This window comes from Syngnathus scovelli, chromosome 9 (assembly GCF_024217435.2).
Source record: "Syngnathus scovelli strain Florida chromosome 9, RoL_Ssco_1.2, whole genome shotgun sequence".
NCBI lineage: Eukaryota > Metazoa > Chordata > Actinopteri > Syngnathiformes > Syngnathidae > Syngnathus > Syngnathus scovelli.
Window position 1 is genome coordinate 7,476,119 of NC_090855.1, and position 16,213 is coordinate 7,492,331.

At 40.1% G+C, this 16,213-nt stretch overlaps 3 protein-coding genes across 7 annotated transcripts; 1 reads left to right on the top strand and 2 right to left on the bottom strand.

Moving 5' to 3' along the window:
- Window positions 1–6,246, top strand: cnot10 (CCR4-NOT transcription complex, subunit 10). Of its 3 annotated transcripts, none has more exons than XM_049730294.2 (19): window positions 1–184; window positions 1,316–1,407; window positions 1,707–1,868; window positions 1,942–2,092; window positions 2,193–2,332; window positions 2,442–2,516; window positions 2,592–2,675; window positions 2,799–2,916; window positions 3,062–3,211; window positions 3,306–3,508; window positions 3,625–3,746; window positions 3,856–4,035; window positions 4,167–4,247; window positions 4,425–4,538; window positions 4,628–4,758; window positions 5,105–5,137; window positions 5,285–5,412; window positions 5,692–5,767; window positions 5,882–6,246. In XM_049730294.2, exons 1-19 carry the CDS (start codon window positions 169–171, stop codon window positions 6,022–6,024), a joined length of 2,199 nt encoding a protein of 732 aa, XP_049586251.1. In that variant the 5' UTR covers window positions 1–168; the 3' UTR covers window positions 6,025–6,246. The 3 variants fall into 3 exon arrangements, with proteins under 3 accessions (XP_049586251.1, XP_049586250.1, XP_049586252.1); XM_049730293.2 differs by having other exon boundaries at window positions 2–184; window positions 5,102–5,137; XM_049730295.2 differs by having other exon boundaries at window positions 3–184; window positions 2,196–2,332; window positions 5,102–5,137.
- Window positions 6,247–6,335: 89 nt separating this feature from the next.
- On the bottom strand, window positions 6,336–10,196 carry tcaim (T cell activation inhibitor, mitochondrial). 2 transcript variants are annotated; one of them, XM_049730303.2, is made up of 11 exons: window positions 10,070–10,196; window positions 9,722–9,823; window positions 9,411–9,543; window positions 9,094–9,244; window positions 8,748–9,003; window positions 8,331–8,453; window positions 8,093–8,190; window positions 7,713–7,804; window positions 7,400–7,632; window positions 7,191–7,322; window positions 6,336–7,109 (listed from the first exon to the last, which is right to left on the bottom strand). In XM_049730303.2, the coding sequence occupies exons 2-11, from the start codon at window positions 9,754–9,756 to the stop codon at window positions 6,884–6,886; spliced, it is 1,479 nt and encodes a 492-aa protein (XP_049586260.1). In that variant the 5' UTR covers window positions 9,757–9,823; window positions 10,070–10,196; the 3' UTR covers window positions 6,336–6,883. The 2 variants fall into 2 exon arrangements, with proteins under 2 accessions (XP_049586260.1, XP_049586261.1); XM_049730304.2 differs by having other exon boundaries at window positions 10,007–10,103.
- A 368-nt stretch (window positions 10,197–10,564) lies between these two features.
- On the bottom strand, window positions 10,565–15,900 carry gpd1l (glycerol-3-phosphate dehydrogenase 1 like). 2 transcript variants are annotated; one of them, XM_049730312.2, is made up of 8 exons: window positions 15,702–15,900; window positions 15,035–15,212; window positions 14,704–14,844; window positions 13,568–13,706; window positions 13,360–13,472; window positions 12,639–12,875; window positions 12,442–12,548; window positions 10,565–11,732 (listed from the first exon to the last, which is right to left on the bottom strand). In XM_049730312.2, exons 1-8 carry the CDS (start codon window positions 15,743–15,745, stop codon window positions 11,636–11,638), a joined length of 1,056 nt encoding a protein of 351 aa, XP_049586269.1. In that variant the 5' UTR covers window positions 15,746–15,900; the 3' UTR covers window positions 10,565–11,635. The 2 variants fall into 2 exon arrangements, with proteins under 2 accessions (XP_049586269.1, XP_049586270.1); XM_049730313.2 differs by lacking the exon at window positions 15,702–15,900 and adding an exon at window positions 15,496–15,627.
- Between the last annotated feature and the right edge of the window lie 313 nt (window positions 15,901–16,213).

Below are 16,213 nucleotides of genomic sequence, written 5' to 3' on the forward strand. Positions count from 1 at the left end.
AGAATATGAAACGCGACTGATTTTTGTTGTACCAGTCTTATATGCTGAATACATTGGACACTTTTGATTCAATTTTTGAAGTGTATTTCGATAATCAACTGAATCGACAGTTCAGTTCATCTTGCGTTCGGATTGAGCATCCTTATCTGAAGTCAGAAAAGTCTAAACATGGCAGAAAACACAGGTAAGGGCATTGGTTGACGTTAGCCAGTTAGCAAGCAAGAGCAGTTGAACTAGCATTACACTTAGATATAATCCCTAGAAAAATGGATTTTCATGCTATTGTTCGGTCCTACGGTTATTAACATATTGCGCACGAGACCAAGAATTTTTACTACATATATATTACGCAAAACTGTTCGGCTACGTATCAGTTCTGCACCTCGTCAACTTTCAGCATCCGTGATACGCTTGCTGACCTACCAATCGTTTCCAAGTACACTTGCATTAAGAGAAGCTGAAAGAGTAATGTTGAACATCTTCGAAAATGTCTAATCCGTGAGCCAAAAACCTCTTGAAATCTAAAGTGAGATAACAATGCATAAAATGTTTTTTGTTGTATTAATAAAGACGATAGTGTTACATTTATAAAGTCAGATACCTGCTACAGAGCGCAAAAATATGTGCATGTACCAAAAAACGTACTTTTATACAAGATGTCAATGTCTATTTGAATCCTCGTGTATGACTCCCATCTGCAGTCACCCAAAAATGACGTCAGCTCCTGTTACGTCATCATTTTTATTCACTTGCAATCAGATGACTTAAAAAGACGAATTCACATATCAATATAAAATATTTATTCTAAAATTAATAGCTATTAAAGTACTTATTTTACTTGCTTAATGTAAACAGCACATTAGGGCTTCACACATGATTATAGGTGGTTGCATGTTTTGACCGACTAAAAAATATGTGTCAAGAGGTAACCGGTGTAAAAACTGCCAAACATAATGTGAGTGACCCGCTGTGGCGACCCCTGACAGTGAAAAGCCAAAAGTCAATTCTTACTCATTATTTATTTTTGCAACAACACAGAGAGCCACAGCAGAAAAACAAAATAATCACTGGAGGATCTGGAGCTAACTTTGTCTCATTGTATGTTTTAGTTGGAACTTTAAAGGGATCTGTCGACTGCTCTTTGATGAAAGCAATGTCAAAACTGTTTCAAGTTGATTCACAGGCTTTGCATGAATGATAACCGGTCAAACGATATGTAACAATGAATGATTACGTCAATGTGATTACAAAGTGAAAGCGTTGCTCATGAGTAGGACGTATAATGCACATTTTTGCACATATTCTTTCTGATCAGAGCAAAACGAGGCAAAGCATGACAAATCATCATCACCTGGAATGACAGACCAAGAGAAACAAATGGCAGCCAGTGCATATGATTCGTTTTTGGTGAGTGTTCACATTTGAATTATAATGCACCGTTCCCGTGGCCCCTAATATTTCCGGGTGAGAGGGACCGGGCTGCTTGAAAATAGTAACAAATCTGCATTTAATTGACTCCCATTTAGAAATACTTAGTTTGACACAAACGCTACTCCACATCTTGAGATGTTTATTCTGTATTTACAACACAATGAAATATCCTAATATCTCCATCCATAAACTACTATTTCTTCATTGTTTTTTAAGGTAAGTTAATGACAGAATAGTATTCCTCTCATTGTACTGTATTGTCACTGTACCCACAGGCTAAGAAGTACGACGAGTCTTTGAGACACCTTGAAGCTTTGCAAGAATTGAACAAAGAGGACTACAAGATTGCTTTGAATAAAGCTATTGTAGAGTTTTATAAAAGTGGTCAGACTACCACAGGAAACCTTAAGCAAAGCCTAATGGCAATGAAGACCCAGGTAAGTGAATGTGGTTCATATTTCTCCACCTCCTTTTCCTTGAACGGTAACATAACCCATTGCCATCCTTCAGGTTCACACAGCCACCGAAGATGTTGATGGGTTGGATGATGTTGAAAATAGTTTCTTGTACTACAATCAAGCCATTATTCACTACCATATGCGGCAATACTCAGAAGCCATTTCCATTGGAGAGAGACTCTATCAATTTCTGGAACCGTTTGGTACGTTGTGGCGATTTCTATGTCTTTCAAGATGTTGCTGAAGAAAAAAGGGAGGCTTGCCTTGTAGTTTGGCATGGAGTCATTCTGTTATTTGTCCTAGAAGAGAAGTTTGCTCAGGCCGTGTGTTTCCTGCTGGTGGATCTGTACCTGCTCACGTTCCAGCCGGAAAAGGCCCTCCACCTGTTGGCTGTGCTGGATAAGCTATCTGTACAAGGAAGCAATAAGAACGGCAAAGGAGAGGTACCTAACTCCAATACTACAAAACTGATCGCACGGTGCTCTCCAATGCAGGTGGATAAGTTCTGTCAAAATGTACTCTAAGATTTTAACTACATTTTTGTGCTTGCAGAATAACAAAGACGGTGGAAACCAGAAGGCAGAGTTTTCTGCTATGATAGAGGCAGCTAAATCAAAGATGCACCAGGTATGCTTGAGGAAATCTAGACGACTCGATTTCCTGCTTTCGCCCTCCTTATGTTTCCTATTGTTGTTTTAACAGTACAAAGTAAGAGCCTACATTCAAATGAAATCCTCCAAAGCGTGTAAGAGAGAGATCAAGTCAGTGATGAACACATCAGGAAATGTGAGTCTCTTTTGGCACCTCATTATTTATTTTGGTTTAACAAAAGAACTATATGACTGAATTGTTTAAAAAAAAAATGTAAGTAAAACAAATCAAATTAATCTTATTCCTGTTCCGTGTCAGTCTGCACCATCACTATTCCTTAAGAGCAACTTTGAATATCTGAGAGGAAACTACCGGAAAGCAGTAAAGCTGCTCAACAGTTCCAATATAGCAGAACACCCCGGCCCCATCAAAACAGGTGACTGTACTTTGGCTCTGGTTCTTAAATTTTTTGACATGTCAGGGTAAATCCTTTTTTAACTACAAATTGTTGGTGTCACATGAATCTGGTTTCAGCACTTTACCTGTTATCTTCCTTGTGACTTGTGTCTTGACCCACCCAGGTGAATGTGTCCGTTGTATGTTCTGGAACAATCTTGGCTGCATTCACTTTGCAATGGGGAAACATAACCTCGGAATTTTCTACTTCAAGAAGGCATTGCAAGAAAATGACCATACGTGTGCACAGCTCGGAGATGGTGGCAATGGACAAGGTGAGTCAAAGAAAGTCACATCAGTCAATGATTCTGTACGTAATAGTATAGGGACGCGCTTACGTTTTCTTCTGCCCTTTCTTTTACTTTGCAGCTAAGAAATTCACAGGTATCCCCATGTGTGCTCTACTAGCCAACAAACGCTATGAACTTCTATATAACTGCGGCATCCAGTTGCTGCACATCGGCAGGCCTCTGGCCGCATTCGAGTGTCTGATTGAGGCGGTGCAGGTTTACCATTCCAACCCTCGACTTTGGCTGCGGCTCGCAGAGTGTTGTATCTCTGCTAATAAAGGGGTATGTCAAATCAAATCTACATAATCTCTCTTGTTGACTCTCATGCTGCAATGTTTTTGTATTATAGTTTTGAATTCTCAAAAATGTTTACGGCTGTTTTTACTGTTTGTTTGAAGGGTTCAGAACAGGAGAGCAAAGGTTTACCTTGTAAAAAAGGCATCGTTCAGTCAATTGTGGGACAGGGATACCATCGCAAGATTGTCTTGGCATCCCAGTCCATGCAGAACACTATTTATAGGTTAGTACTATTGCTCGTCTTTCATCATCACAATAAAACTATTTGAGCACAATTTTCCTGCTGAGCTTTCTTGTGCTTCCCTAAATTGCTCCGTGTGTCTGTCTTGCAGTGAGGGCCAATCAGCAGCCATTCCAGTTGCAAGTATGGAGTTTGCTGCCATTTGTCTAAGGAACTCTCTGCTGTTGCTGCCTGAACACCAACAGCAGGACGTCAAGATGGAGAATAGCTCTAAGAATTCAAGTCAGTCAGGAAGCACCGAGAGTGGCAGCGAGAACAGTGATGCCTGCAGGTCTGACCTGTGCACTCATACTACGTTTTTTCAATTTTCAATTTAAATTAAAAAAAATCTTAATGGCTTTTGATGCCGTATGCTTGTCAATCTCCTTTCACGTGCTCTGATGACCGTCATTTGTTTTTCAGTGGGAAAGGTCAGGAGGCCGACAGGTTACTCTCTGCGGCGCCATCGTCTCCTCTCAGAAAACAGGAAGTTGAAAACCTCAGGTAATTCAACTGACCTTTCAAGGGCTGCGTAGGCAAATTCGGCAAGAAAAGACAAAGCAGTTTGGTAGCCGACTACATCTGTGTGCAGCATAATAACTAAATACAGCATCACCATGTTTACTTGGAACCTCATATCTGTACCTTATATGTAATTGTAATGTTTTGTTCAATCTTCAGATGCTCCATCTTGGCATGTAGTGCCTATGTGGCCTTAGCACTAGGAGACAACTTGATGGCTTTAAACCATGCTGAGAAACTGCTGCATCAAACCAAGGTGTCAGGGTCACTCAAGTAAGTTCTCTTAAAGTGCTTCTTGACCTCTATGGCTACCTGATGATTGGAATCATTTAACTCCCGTCTTGTATCTTTGCTGCTTTCAGGTTCCTTGGTCACCTGTACGCGGCTGAGGCCCTCATTTCGTTGGACAGGATCTCCGATGCCATCGCGCACCTCAACCCGGAGAATGTCATCGACGTGTCAATCGGGGTGCTGACCAGTGAGCAAGACCCAGGTCTGCTGCTTTTCGCTTAAGCAGAGTTGAAAGCAAAATTGAGTGTTCTGACAATAGCTTCAAATATCTTATGTTGAAGCGCAATTTTCTATCCTGGAGGAGGTCTGTGGCCTCCTAAATGGCTGTAAGGAAAAGACGTGCAAGCAGATTTTGAAACTCTAGCCCAAGAACTTTGCATTGTGGTTCTAGTAGACGTTGTCTGCGCTTGAGCAACCACATAATCACAATCTTTTCGTCCCTTTAAAAAAAAAAATCTCTTTTTATTTGAATTGTGCAGGTTATTTATATGAATGTCAGAAAAGGTTTTGAAATTATTCATTGAAGTGCATTTTGTTTTTCTTAGCAGGTTCTGATAAAGGAGACGAACCTGTTGAATCTTGTAAGTTCATTTAATTTTAACATTTGCCCAAGCGAATCCTAAAACAATGCTGACTCTGCATAGTTTTATGAATAATGATGAATAGCAGCATCTGGCACTGACATAGTATGTTTCTTTGCCCATTGTTTGTGCATTTTGTGTTTACAGCAGGCAAGCTGACCCCGCTCTGTTATCCCAGCAATGTAACGTCAGCTCGGGCCATGATGCTCTTCAACTTGGGAAGCGCATACTGCTTACGAAGCGAATATGACAAAGCCCGCAAGTGCCTTCAACAGGTAACCTTGTAAGCACGCTCAGTGGTCACATGGCGTCAATTGGTCCTTGACATATTTCTTCAACACAAAAAAATATTTTTGCTTACATGGGTTCATTTCTTAATCACTGAGTGACTCTGTATAGTTAATTTTGTGTGCCCAGTGTTTGATATTATATCCCCCATCGTCACTGTACTATTTATTAACACTGTAGTATTGTTTCCCATTGTTCAGATGATTTTTTCCCTCAACAAATGTTTCCACTATTAGATTTCACTACACGTCTTTTGTTTTTCTCAGGCTGCATCCATGGTGAATACGAAGGAGATTCCACCTGAAGCCATCTTGTTGGGAGTCTACTTGGAGCTACAAAACGGTCAGTTGGTACCTCCAATTATGAAGCTGTTGGCTTTATGTCAAAATAGTTATTGCTGTCAGCAGTTGGCATTCATCATCAAAAAGTGACATTAATGGTAAGTTGTTTTTTCAGGAAATACTCAGCTGGCCTTGCAGATCATCAAACGCAACCAGCTACTACCCGCGGCGGTTCAGAGGGTGTCACCAGATTCCTCCAAGAAACTCATGCAGCCGATCCAACTTCCCTCCCCGTTCACACAAGTCCAACGTAAATGAGCCTTCCAACTCGCTTTGAACCCATTAGACCACAGACACAAGCACTCTAAGGAGCCTTGATATTTATTCTGCTTCCTCCCTCGGCATTGGGAGCGGTATGAAATGCAAGTCTGACTGATGTGAGAAGTGATTATGAATTGAAACCCGCTGAGGTCATCCTCATTTTAATTTTTTTTTGCCAGTAGGCCTGAATGAAAAAATAAAATTTAATTTACTATATGATGTGTGACTCTTAATAATGTTTTACAGTGTTATTCTGTCTCCATATTGCAAGACTGAGTGGATGAGTCATTAGCTAGTCCTAAACAACATAAGTTAAAAAAGGAACCTTTATTTTGGTTAAAAAACAAAATTCCACAAAAAGATTTGCACAACAGAGGGAACAATTCACTGCCACGTGTGGCCAAAAAACTGTGTCAAAGGATGAGCCACGTGTACGTGAGTCAAACTAGAACGTGACCTAACTGTTGAGTTTACATTAACTTGACTAATCCCACCTGAACACAACCATTATTCGATTAGTGGCCGTTATATTTCCCCAAATACACAAGTAACGTAATGGCCATGCTTTATTTACAGTTTAAGCATTGATAGGGATTCTGTATTTGGTCATTTTTAGTGACTAAAGTGCTTAGTAGCAAATGATTCCTCATTTTTTAAATACAGTATCGAACGGATTCATCCTTCATTCACACTGTGCAGCAACTAACCATTATTACAAACAATTGTTCCTCCACAAATTCTTGTTGAGTACCAAACTCTTGTCGGTTCACATTAGTAAACTGCTACAAAATATTTCTAACTGGGTACAAACTGAACTGCAAAAGATACCTTGTGGACTGATTGAACCTCGTCAGGTTCAACCTTTCCAGTTCCAGGGGATACAAAGGTCTCCGTCCTGCATGACTGAGTAGAAGTGAGAAACACAAATATGGAGACCCAGCATGAGGGGTGAATGCAGTTCCAACAACTTTTTACAACAAAGAATCATCTGGCTTGAGGTGACACTGGGCTCTTTGGAAAGACCTTGAAGAGAGAGACTTTGGAGACACATTTTCATCAAAGCCTCTTCTTCTGCCTGCAGCCTGAACATATACCCAAAGTAGTTGGCTGTTAACACACCTAATGAACCAAAATGATTTCTTCTCTAGTTAGGAATGACTCACATTTTTTTACGTTGTGTGTGTTGTCTGGCATTAGGTGCGTGGCTCTGGAGGAAAACCTGCAGCTTGGGCAGGTCACAATTGGTAGGTATGATGAAGTGGCCCATCTTATGAAGACGAGGACTAGAGCGGCCTCTGATGATAAGAAAGACAAATCATGTCTTCTTCATTGAGAAGGTCCAAACCAAAGTGACCAAATAAGAGGAGTGTACTTCTCCAATATCATGTTGAGCCCCTCAAGGCTTCTGGGGTGGAGGCAAAGCCTCTGTGATATCAGATTGTTATGGAAGGTATTGAGAGTGCTGTAAAGCTCTGTGATGGGCTCCACTGGTCCCAGTCTGTCGGCGTGAATGACCCGAGTCCCACCAAGGAGGAGACTGATCCTCTCCTTGAGCCACTCTGTTTGCTGCTGGAGGACGTGGAAGGCAGGAAGCTGTTGAAATAGCTGGGAGGCACAAAGTTTGGTCATGTGAACACAAAGGGGGGGGGGGGGAGCATGACTCAAAGAAGATGAAAGCACATTACTTTGGTCCACTGATGGTGAACATCCGTAGTTCCCAGCATGACATGGCCGGAGGCATTCATCCCTGATTGGTCAGCAAACACAACAGCATGACCTGGACAATAAATGGAGATGTTTGTTCATTGTCAGGTGGAAGAAAAAAAAATAAAATCAATAGCCTGTACATGCCACTAGATAAATTTCTACATTCATTTCCACACAGTTACTAAGATGTCACAATACGGCACCAAAGCAGTATTTTATATCAAACAAGTGCAAAACTAAGTGATTTTGCCCGCAAATATTAGAGGGAAAGTAAAAAAAGAAAATTCAACTAATAAGCAAATTTGCAGATTAATAACATATAGAATCAGAGGATCACGACCCCAATGACAGTTTTTACCTTGTAGATTACGCATGGCCTCTGGATTCTGCACAGCCAGTCGATTGAGACTCTGAAGCTGAGCGCACCTGTGGGCCACTCCCCAACTGCGCTGCCACCTGCACATTGGACCTGATGTTACTCGGCAACACAAACAAAACCTGCCGAGGGCTGGTGCACACTCAAAATTTGTTTTGGTTGCTCTCTGTCTCTCTTTCGTCATTGTATTAGTTCAAAAGTATTCAATGTTTGGATGTACCTGATGTCAGCCAGGGCAAATTTGCGGCACAGTTCCTCCTTCAACCGTTTGAGTTCTCCTCTTCGAGGGAGACTATCATTGTGCTTCTTCGTCGCCTCTGGCTCATTGTTTTGAAGCCATATACTGCCAAAGAAAAAAAAAAAAACTTATCCAATGTACATTCAGTATTAACTTTATGTCAGCGCCTGTATGTTGAGCCTCCAGTCTAAATACGAATAGTGTGAAAAAATGGCCAAAAACTATTACAGTACTTTTCAGTAATATGTTTTAATATTAAGTCAATATTAATGTCACGATTGTACCAGATTGCCAAATTGCAAATAGGCGGGTTTATGTAAATTTGCCACTAGGCATGCACAAGCAAATAAATAGAAAAAAAGTGTCTCCATCGCGAAATGTGAGTCCAGTGTTACTAACTTGAGCGTAGGCTCAACTCTTGCGGCCTGTTGCAGCTCCTCCTCAGGGTCTCTGAAGCCAGTGAAGGTATAGTAGCTCTTATCCCACTTGATGGGTCTGTAGAAAGGAATGGCGGCTTCAGCTGGACTTGGGGAAGATTTAGCAACTGCTTCAAGTTCTTTCATGTGCTCCATGGGCAGACTGCAGGACTTTAACACATTCGTCACTGTGCTCAGGACATCGTTGGTATGCAAGACAAAGCTCACTGAACGGAACCCTTAAACCAAGTAAGAATGTTGAAAGCTTCTATAGAAACAACATAGATAGTTATTGTGGAAAATATTACTGTATAAAATCGGATCTGTACCTGAGGTGAGGAGATCTTGCTGCGCCTCACTGCTGTCTTTCGTCTCTCTCACATAAAAGGTGAGCCTCGTTGGCTGAACTGAACGTAAGCCCGGTTTCAGAAGACTTTCCAAATAGCCATTTAACCTCTTTAAAGAATTTTCATTCACTTCCTGTAAATCACATTAAACCTATAAAAGCCCCCAGCAGCGTGATAATCCATGCAGTACAATTATTAAGAAAACTACACAGGCACATAAGTCTATCAAGCACATCACTATGTATTTGTTGCACAGTCAAGGAAATAGAAAATTATGAACGTGAAAATGACTGACTTACCCGCTCCGTGGGATACTGGCCAAAGAAGTCAGGATGGACGGCAAAGTAAAATGGTCTGAGAGCATTGATGGCGTCTGCTCCAGACAGAGCTCGCTGCAGGAACAAATGTGTGGCTACATGTTTTCTTTCCAGCCTACAGAAGAGAAACCTTTACAACAAGTAGCATAGAAATACTGAACACATACTACAAATGCTGTATATTTTGACTTCAAAAAACAGTCATCCCAACTGTAACTGTAATTTAATCACTACTATTACCCAAACCTTCTTTTTAAATCTTGTTGTTCTGGAGCTGAGTCACTCAGAGTTACCTGATGGTGCAGCGCAGGAGGCAGTGGACAGACATAGTTAATGCTGTGCTGTGGTCAGATGAACTTTAGTTCATGATCCCAGCAATCGCTCCATCAGTAGTCCTGCCATCAAAAGAGACAAAACAATAACAATTACGTCATAAAAGCGATTGTCATTCCTGCTTGCTGCCATCGAGTTAAATGCATCAAGTAAATCATGGCTCCTATGAGGTTTAATAACATGGCTAGCTGTGAGAACATTAAATCCTTATTATTGTAAAAGACACAGTTAATGAGTAAACTGACATTAAAGTGAAAGACTTGAAGAGGTAAGTACTGTGCTGCTGTTACTCCAGCTGATGTGTTTACCTTGCCTGGGGCTAATGCTAGCTGGCTGCTGCACCGTTGGTGACTTCGGTCTTCTTCTTCTTTGGTCAAATATTCGCCCTATAGTGCCGTCAGGTGGACTGGAGAAGCCCTCGCCCATGGAGTTTATCCTGCGTCAATGGTTCTCAACCTTTTTCAACCCCACTGTGATTGAAAGCATGTTTGGATGAAGAAAAAAAAAAGTTTTAAGACAAATTCTTGTGCATATACGTGATGGGAAAAAAGAAAGAATTTTAAAAAGATTTGGGCAAATTACTACCATCAAAGTGCGACAGTGCTTACCAATTGTCAACAATTAACATTACATTGTTGCACTGACCTAAATCTTTTTGCATTGACTACATAATGTAGCAGGCGTTTGAATGATGTAGCATGTTAAAAGAAGTAATCTGTTGTGGACGTCACCGCAAGTAAAATGGATACATTTTTCCTAATCAAATGAAATAGTTTAAAAAAAGACAAAATATACAAGTGATGCATTTGCACATTTTATTCTGCACATATACATGGCCAAAGAAACTATTGAAAAATAAAAGTTCAAGAACATTTCTGTAATAAAGGCAAAAGTTGAATCAATAACAGGTGGTACTGTATTTTTTGTTGTTAAGATGGATTTTACACCAGGCAACATTGAAACACTGATTTCTCGAGAAGCAGTAAAGGCATATAAATACAGATCCTAATGAGACAGATCATACATAATATCTCGTTTGAAATCAAAATGGCTTCTTTGAAGTTATTCAGATCAGCACACTAACAAAATACATCCAGAAAACAACTATGCACCATCTGCATGGCAGTGGATTAAGAGCTGGTGCATTAATGGCCTTGAACATAGAGTTTGTGCATTAGCGGTGCTGGTAGACCTACTGCCTGAAAATTCTGTAACAAAAAGATTTAAAGATACATTTGGAAGTGAAGGATTTATGATGACAATACCTTTTTACAAAACAAGCTTTTAAATGCCCCATTTTTAGTCAGTGTACCAAAGACGGATGTTTTATAGCTTTCATCCAGACCTGAGTATTTGAGAATTGTACTGGAAGTGATAACTGACAATTTGTGCTTAAAAAAAACCCTCACATCTCTAAACAAGAAGTGGATTTGAATGATGCTACAAAAATGAAAACTAATAAACCTTACTGCAGCATACTGACAAATATGTTTGTATTATTCTAGTCCTAATACCTCTTGCAAGGATGCACTAAATGATCCTGTAATAAAATGTGTAAAAAATATTTGTTACAAAAAGAAGTAAGTGTTTCACAAAAACAAAAAGCAAACCAAATCTGTAGTTTTGTCATCTGTTAGTCAAGCTTCATATGTACTCATGCAATTAATTTCCATTGTTACCATCTTTAGTCCTTCATGTGTCCACTTCTTTGCATAACAAAAAAATAGATCCTTTATTATAAGTCTAAGATCGCTCAGCCAATGAAGTGGAATATACACTATTTGATCAAATTACAACAGAGTGCAAATTCTGAACATACTTTTGTTACTTTCATTGTAGCACAACAAAGGACCGCGGCTTTATCATGCCAGTTTTCACATGTGCTCTGGGTGGCTCTGCAGACAAGAGATCATTTCCTGGACTGGTTTGCCCTCAAAACAAATGTGATAGACCGCTGAAAAAAGAGGAAACCTTGGGAAAGAGGACAAAAGAGTTAGGTTGCATATCTAAACGGAATGAAAAACAGCAACAGTAAAAGGCACTGTATGTCTCTGGCTAAAACAATTGTGGCGGTCCAATGTGAAATTGCACCCAAAATTTTAATTGTCACAAAGATATCAAGAAAATGTTACTACATTTTTTAACCAGAGATGCAAGTTCAGTTTTCTCGATGACTTCTTTGCACCGATTCCGAATCCGCTCTCGTTTTTTTGTCTAGCACACATGGTATATTTAGTAATATTTATGAAGGGTTAGGTTCAACAACAGGTGGAATTTTTTTTAGGGCACCGTCATAGCTAAAAATAACAAGCCATAGTTTAGGCTGCATTTTCGGAATGTCACATGAGCCGTTATTGGTTGATACCTGAGCCCTGAGCACATGTGATGTCATTTTTAGTCAACAGCAAGTGGCATTCTGCATTTTTAAAGTTGTTCATTGTACATGAAAAATAATGGTTATCAAATTTATTATAGACAAAATATTCATTTTTTTACAGCTAAAAATGGCAAAATTAAAAATTGCTGTTGTGTGTTCATTCCGTTTACAGTTTGGCATCAGCTATTTCTTGGTGTTAAGGACCAAGTAAGAACTCTCCTGGATACTGGTAATTAAATGATCAAATTTGCAAAGGACAGTTCAATACTAATGATCGATACAGAAAAAAAGATGCAAACTAACTTGTCCACCAGTCCCTTCTGCTTGAGTATGTGGTAAACCTCAGCTGAGGTGGCAGGACCTTGGAGCTTCTGACCATTCAGCATCTCCTTCTCCAGTTCCTCAATGGTCTTAGAAAGTGTGGTCGGCAAGGGAGACATAGTTGAAAGTCATTCATTATTTCCATGTCAAACATTCACCAGTTTTATGTCTTCCTGTACCTTCCCTGTCGTGGCAAAAGCCTCTGCCACCCGTCGGTTGCGGCCGCCGTAGCAGGTCGTGATAAGGTCGGCGACACCGCAACTCTCCAAGAAGGTTGCTGTGGAAACCGTGTCATCCTTAGAGAAGAGTTTGGCGAAAGCTATCATTTCCATTAGGCCTAGACGAATCACGGCCGCCTTCGTGTTGTCGCCGCAACGCAGTCCATCGCAGAAACCTGCACCCACTGCCACAATGTTCTGACCCAGAAGACAAAAGAACTATCTGATTAGTTTACAATAAAGTGTTCCCTTTATGTTTTGAGCACTATATAAATATAAGATCACTTATACCAGGTTATGTATGGGTTGGTTACTGGTGATAAGTCTGTGTGATCCTTTGTAAGATTGCTTATCTACCAGCAACTTGACAAGCTTCGAATTATTATTATTTATATATATTTTTTAATGGAGGGTTGATGCAATGCGGTGTTTGGTGCCAGTGGATATGGTCCAGCTATAGATAATGGATGGACAGAGAATGGGAAACACTAAGGCTGCTGTCACATTTCTCATCCTCCAAACAAACTCAGAGCCATTAGTCAGCAGATGTGAAGACTGCAAAAAAAAAAAAAAAAAAGCTTCCTACAGACCCTTGGAAATGAGGTGGTGCAGTCATGGTGCAGCTTGGTCCAAGTCATTACTTTTAAACATAATTGAATGACGGAGAACTTATGTAGAGTACCTTCAAAGCTCCGCACAACTCCACAGTATCTGCATCATCCACCACTGTAATCCGGAAGTTGGGAGTCTGCAGGAGCTCTTTAAAAAGTTGGCCATTCTCCAAAATTTTACTGCCTGCATATCCGGTAAACACAAACATACAATGGTGTCAACTGGCTAGAAAAGTATTCACATAGGCTATGTTCTGTAATCCCATTTGTTTTGTTCACCAATGGTGGTTTCGCAGAACTTCTCAGCTGCTACTTCATTGGCAATGTTTGCACCCATGAGAACACTGACATCAATGCCCATCTTCTCTCTAATGATGTCAGATATCAGCTTGAGGCCCTCAGGACCTTCATCTATGCCCTGAAAAAAAAAAAAAAACATGTCATGTCTCATTGGTCATAAAGCATTATTTCAAATGTTACTGGGCTACGTTATGCAATTGTTAAAAAAATAAAATAAAAATTCGGTGCACTATCAAGTGCTAAAACAAATCTGTGTCCTAGTGTTCCAGCAACTACAAGTGAAACTATTACTAATCTGGCTCTCCAATTAATGAGTCTGTCCATATATTTTTTAATAAGCTTTTTTTAACCAGGATAGCATGTAAAATTATCTCTCTCTTGCATGCATGCACACACACACGCAAACCTTGTTTGCCTAAGTGTTGTCTTGGCTTTCATCTCAGTCTCAGTCATCAATGCAGCATGAAAATGTAGATACCGGTAATAGCTCAAACACGTCCCTGATCAAAATGTAGACAGCCTGTCACGTCAGAGAGAAATTAGGGGCTTTTGTATGTGTAGTTAAAGCCCAAAGATTTATATGTGCGTTGAACACAACAAAATCTGATGAATTCCATTTCATAAACCTAATTAGATATAATGGTAAGAGTAGCGATTGTGCAGTGTCAGATTTCATCATCAATTCTGAATTGTCTTTGGGTTCTTATTGTTGCTTTGTTTTGTTCAACCAGCCACACCACTGATCACTTGCAATGATAATTAAAATAAATAAAAAAGACCACTGGTTTTAAACAACATAAATCTTTCAGTGAACAATCCAAGTATTTCCTTGATATTTTTCCTTTCTCACTTCTAAACAGATTGGCACTGACTCCTTGCATACTTCTAACCTAGCCCTACAATTTAGCAAATCAGCCTGTTCGCATCTTGTGTGAGAGCATCAGCATTTGTCCAGCAGTGTATGAAATTAACACTCACTCCATGGAATGTACCAAGCTCACACATTTTGCAACACTCCAGGCTGTTGTTGAGGAGCTGATGTTTGAACCAAAAGCAAACCATCAGCGGGTGTGCTGAGCTCTTTGAAATTTAGTATTAAAGACTAAATCTCTTACCTTTATTAGTGTGATTCCCCGTGCTTTGGTTGGAACGCAGCCCATCAACTCATCACACAGTTTTCTGATGAACTGGTGGGGCACCACAAATACCAGAAGGTCTGCTCCCTCAGCAGCATCGCGGAGCTGCGGAACAGCCACCTGCCAACATAGAAAAGATAAACATGAAAAGAAATGCAGTGATTTGATGGTTAGGAGGTCAAAAATGAGATGCGTGATCAGTGCAAATGCAGGGAGCTCAAGCAAGGAACCACACTTTAGCTTAAGCACAAATTGGGATTGTTAGGAGGCATTCTGAGGAGAGATTTTCAAATGAAAGCCATTTTCTTACCACATTATCAGGCAGTTTGTATCCAGGCAGGTACTTGACATTCTCATGCTCAGTGTTTATAATGTCAGTGAGTTTTCGCCCATTAATATTTTCTTCAAACACCCACATCTTCACTGTGGTTGCGAAACGCTGCAGTGACCTGGCATTATTTCCAATGATCCTAGCAATGGCTGAGCCCCTAAAAAACAAAGCAGAGGACGTGTTTGCCACTGTTTTAGTCCACAATTCCATTCAATAATTTGGCAAAGTGGAAATGTCTAAGAATACCATAGAGTAGACTTTGATTTTCTGTATGTTGCCTTTTTGTGGCAGTGGTGTCCAAGAATACCATAGAGTAGACTTTGATTTTCTGTATGTTGCCTTTTTGTGGCAGTGGTGGTTAAAGCACAAATCTACAAATACTTTCATATCTAATACAATTTCGTAACAGTCATTTGCTTAAAGGTTTTATGTGTACTTACTGTACTTGAGCCCCCTTCCTGTCAGTGTTACAATACCGTAGACTGCCCACTTACTTCTGCCACATCTTCCACATTAGCATCAAACAAGCGATTATATGAGAAGCCCACGTACAGATTTTAAGCAACGTAACACAATAATCACATTGATTCTCAGGGGTTGAAACTGTTTTATCATCATCATTGCTATAATCGATTTTAAAACTCACCAGTTTCCGGATCCGACAATGCAAACTTTGAGCGGAGACGCCATGGGTGCAGCGTGCTGTAGGTAGCCAACCTTTCGGGGTTGTTGATTTTTATTTTTTTTTTACGTTAATGTGTTTATTTTAGAAACAAAATGAGCCTCGAATTGACAAGCGGCAGGACGAGACGACTGTTATCTAGCAGCGGCACTTGGTTGGAGTAAATCAGCAAGGCAATGATCACGTGACCTCCACATCCCGATTGCTGACTGTTGTGCTAGTAGAACGAATGCTAACATTTTAATCGCTCTATGCAGCTTTTACAGCCAATGCAGAAGAATTCATCATAATCATCAAACACAGATAACTCGTTTAATTTAGCTGAAACAAAATAAAAAATGTCGCTCAGTGGGGAGTGTAACGTGACGAAGGGAAGAGCCACAAGTATGCAATATGCGGGATTTAGCAATATCATTGCGCTTGCATGTTATGCAAAGTTTGAAATTGGTCGTAAACAGAGAATCAAAAATAAATAC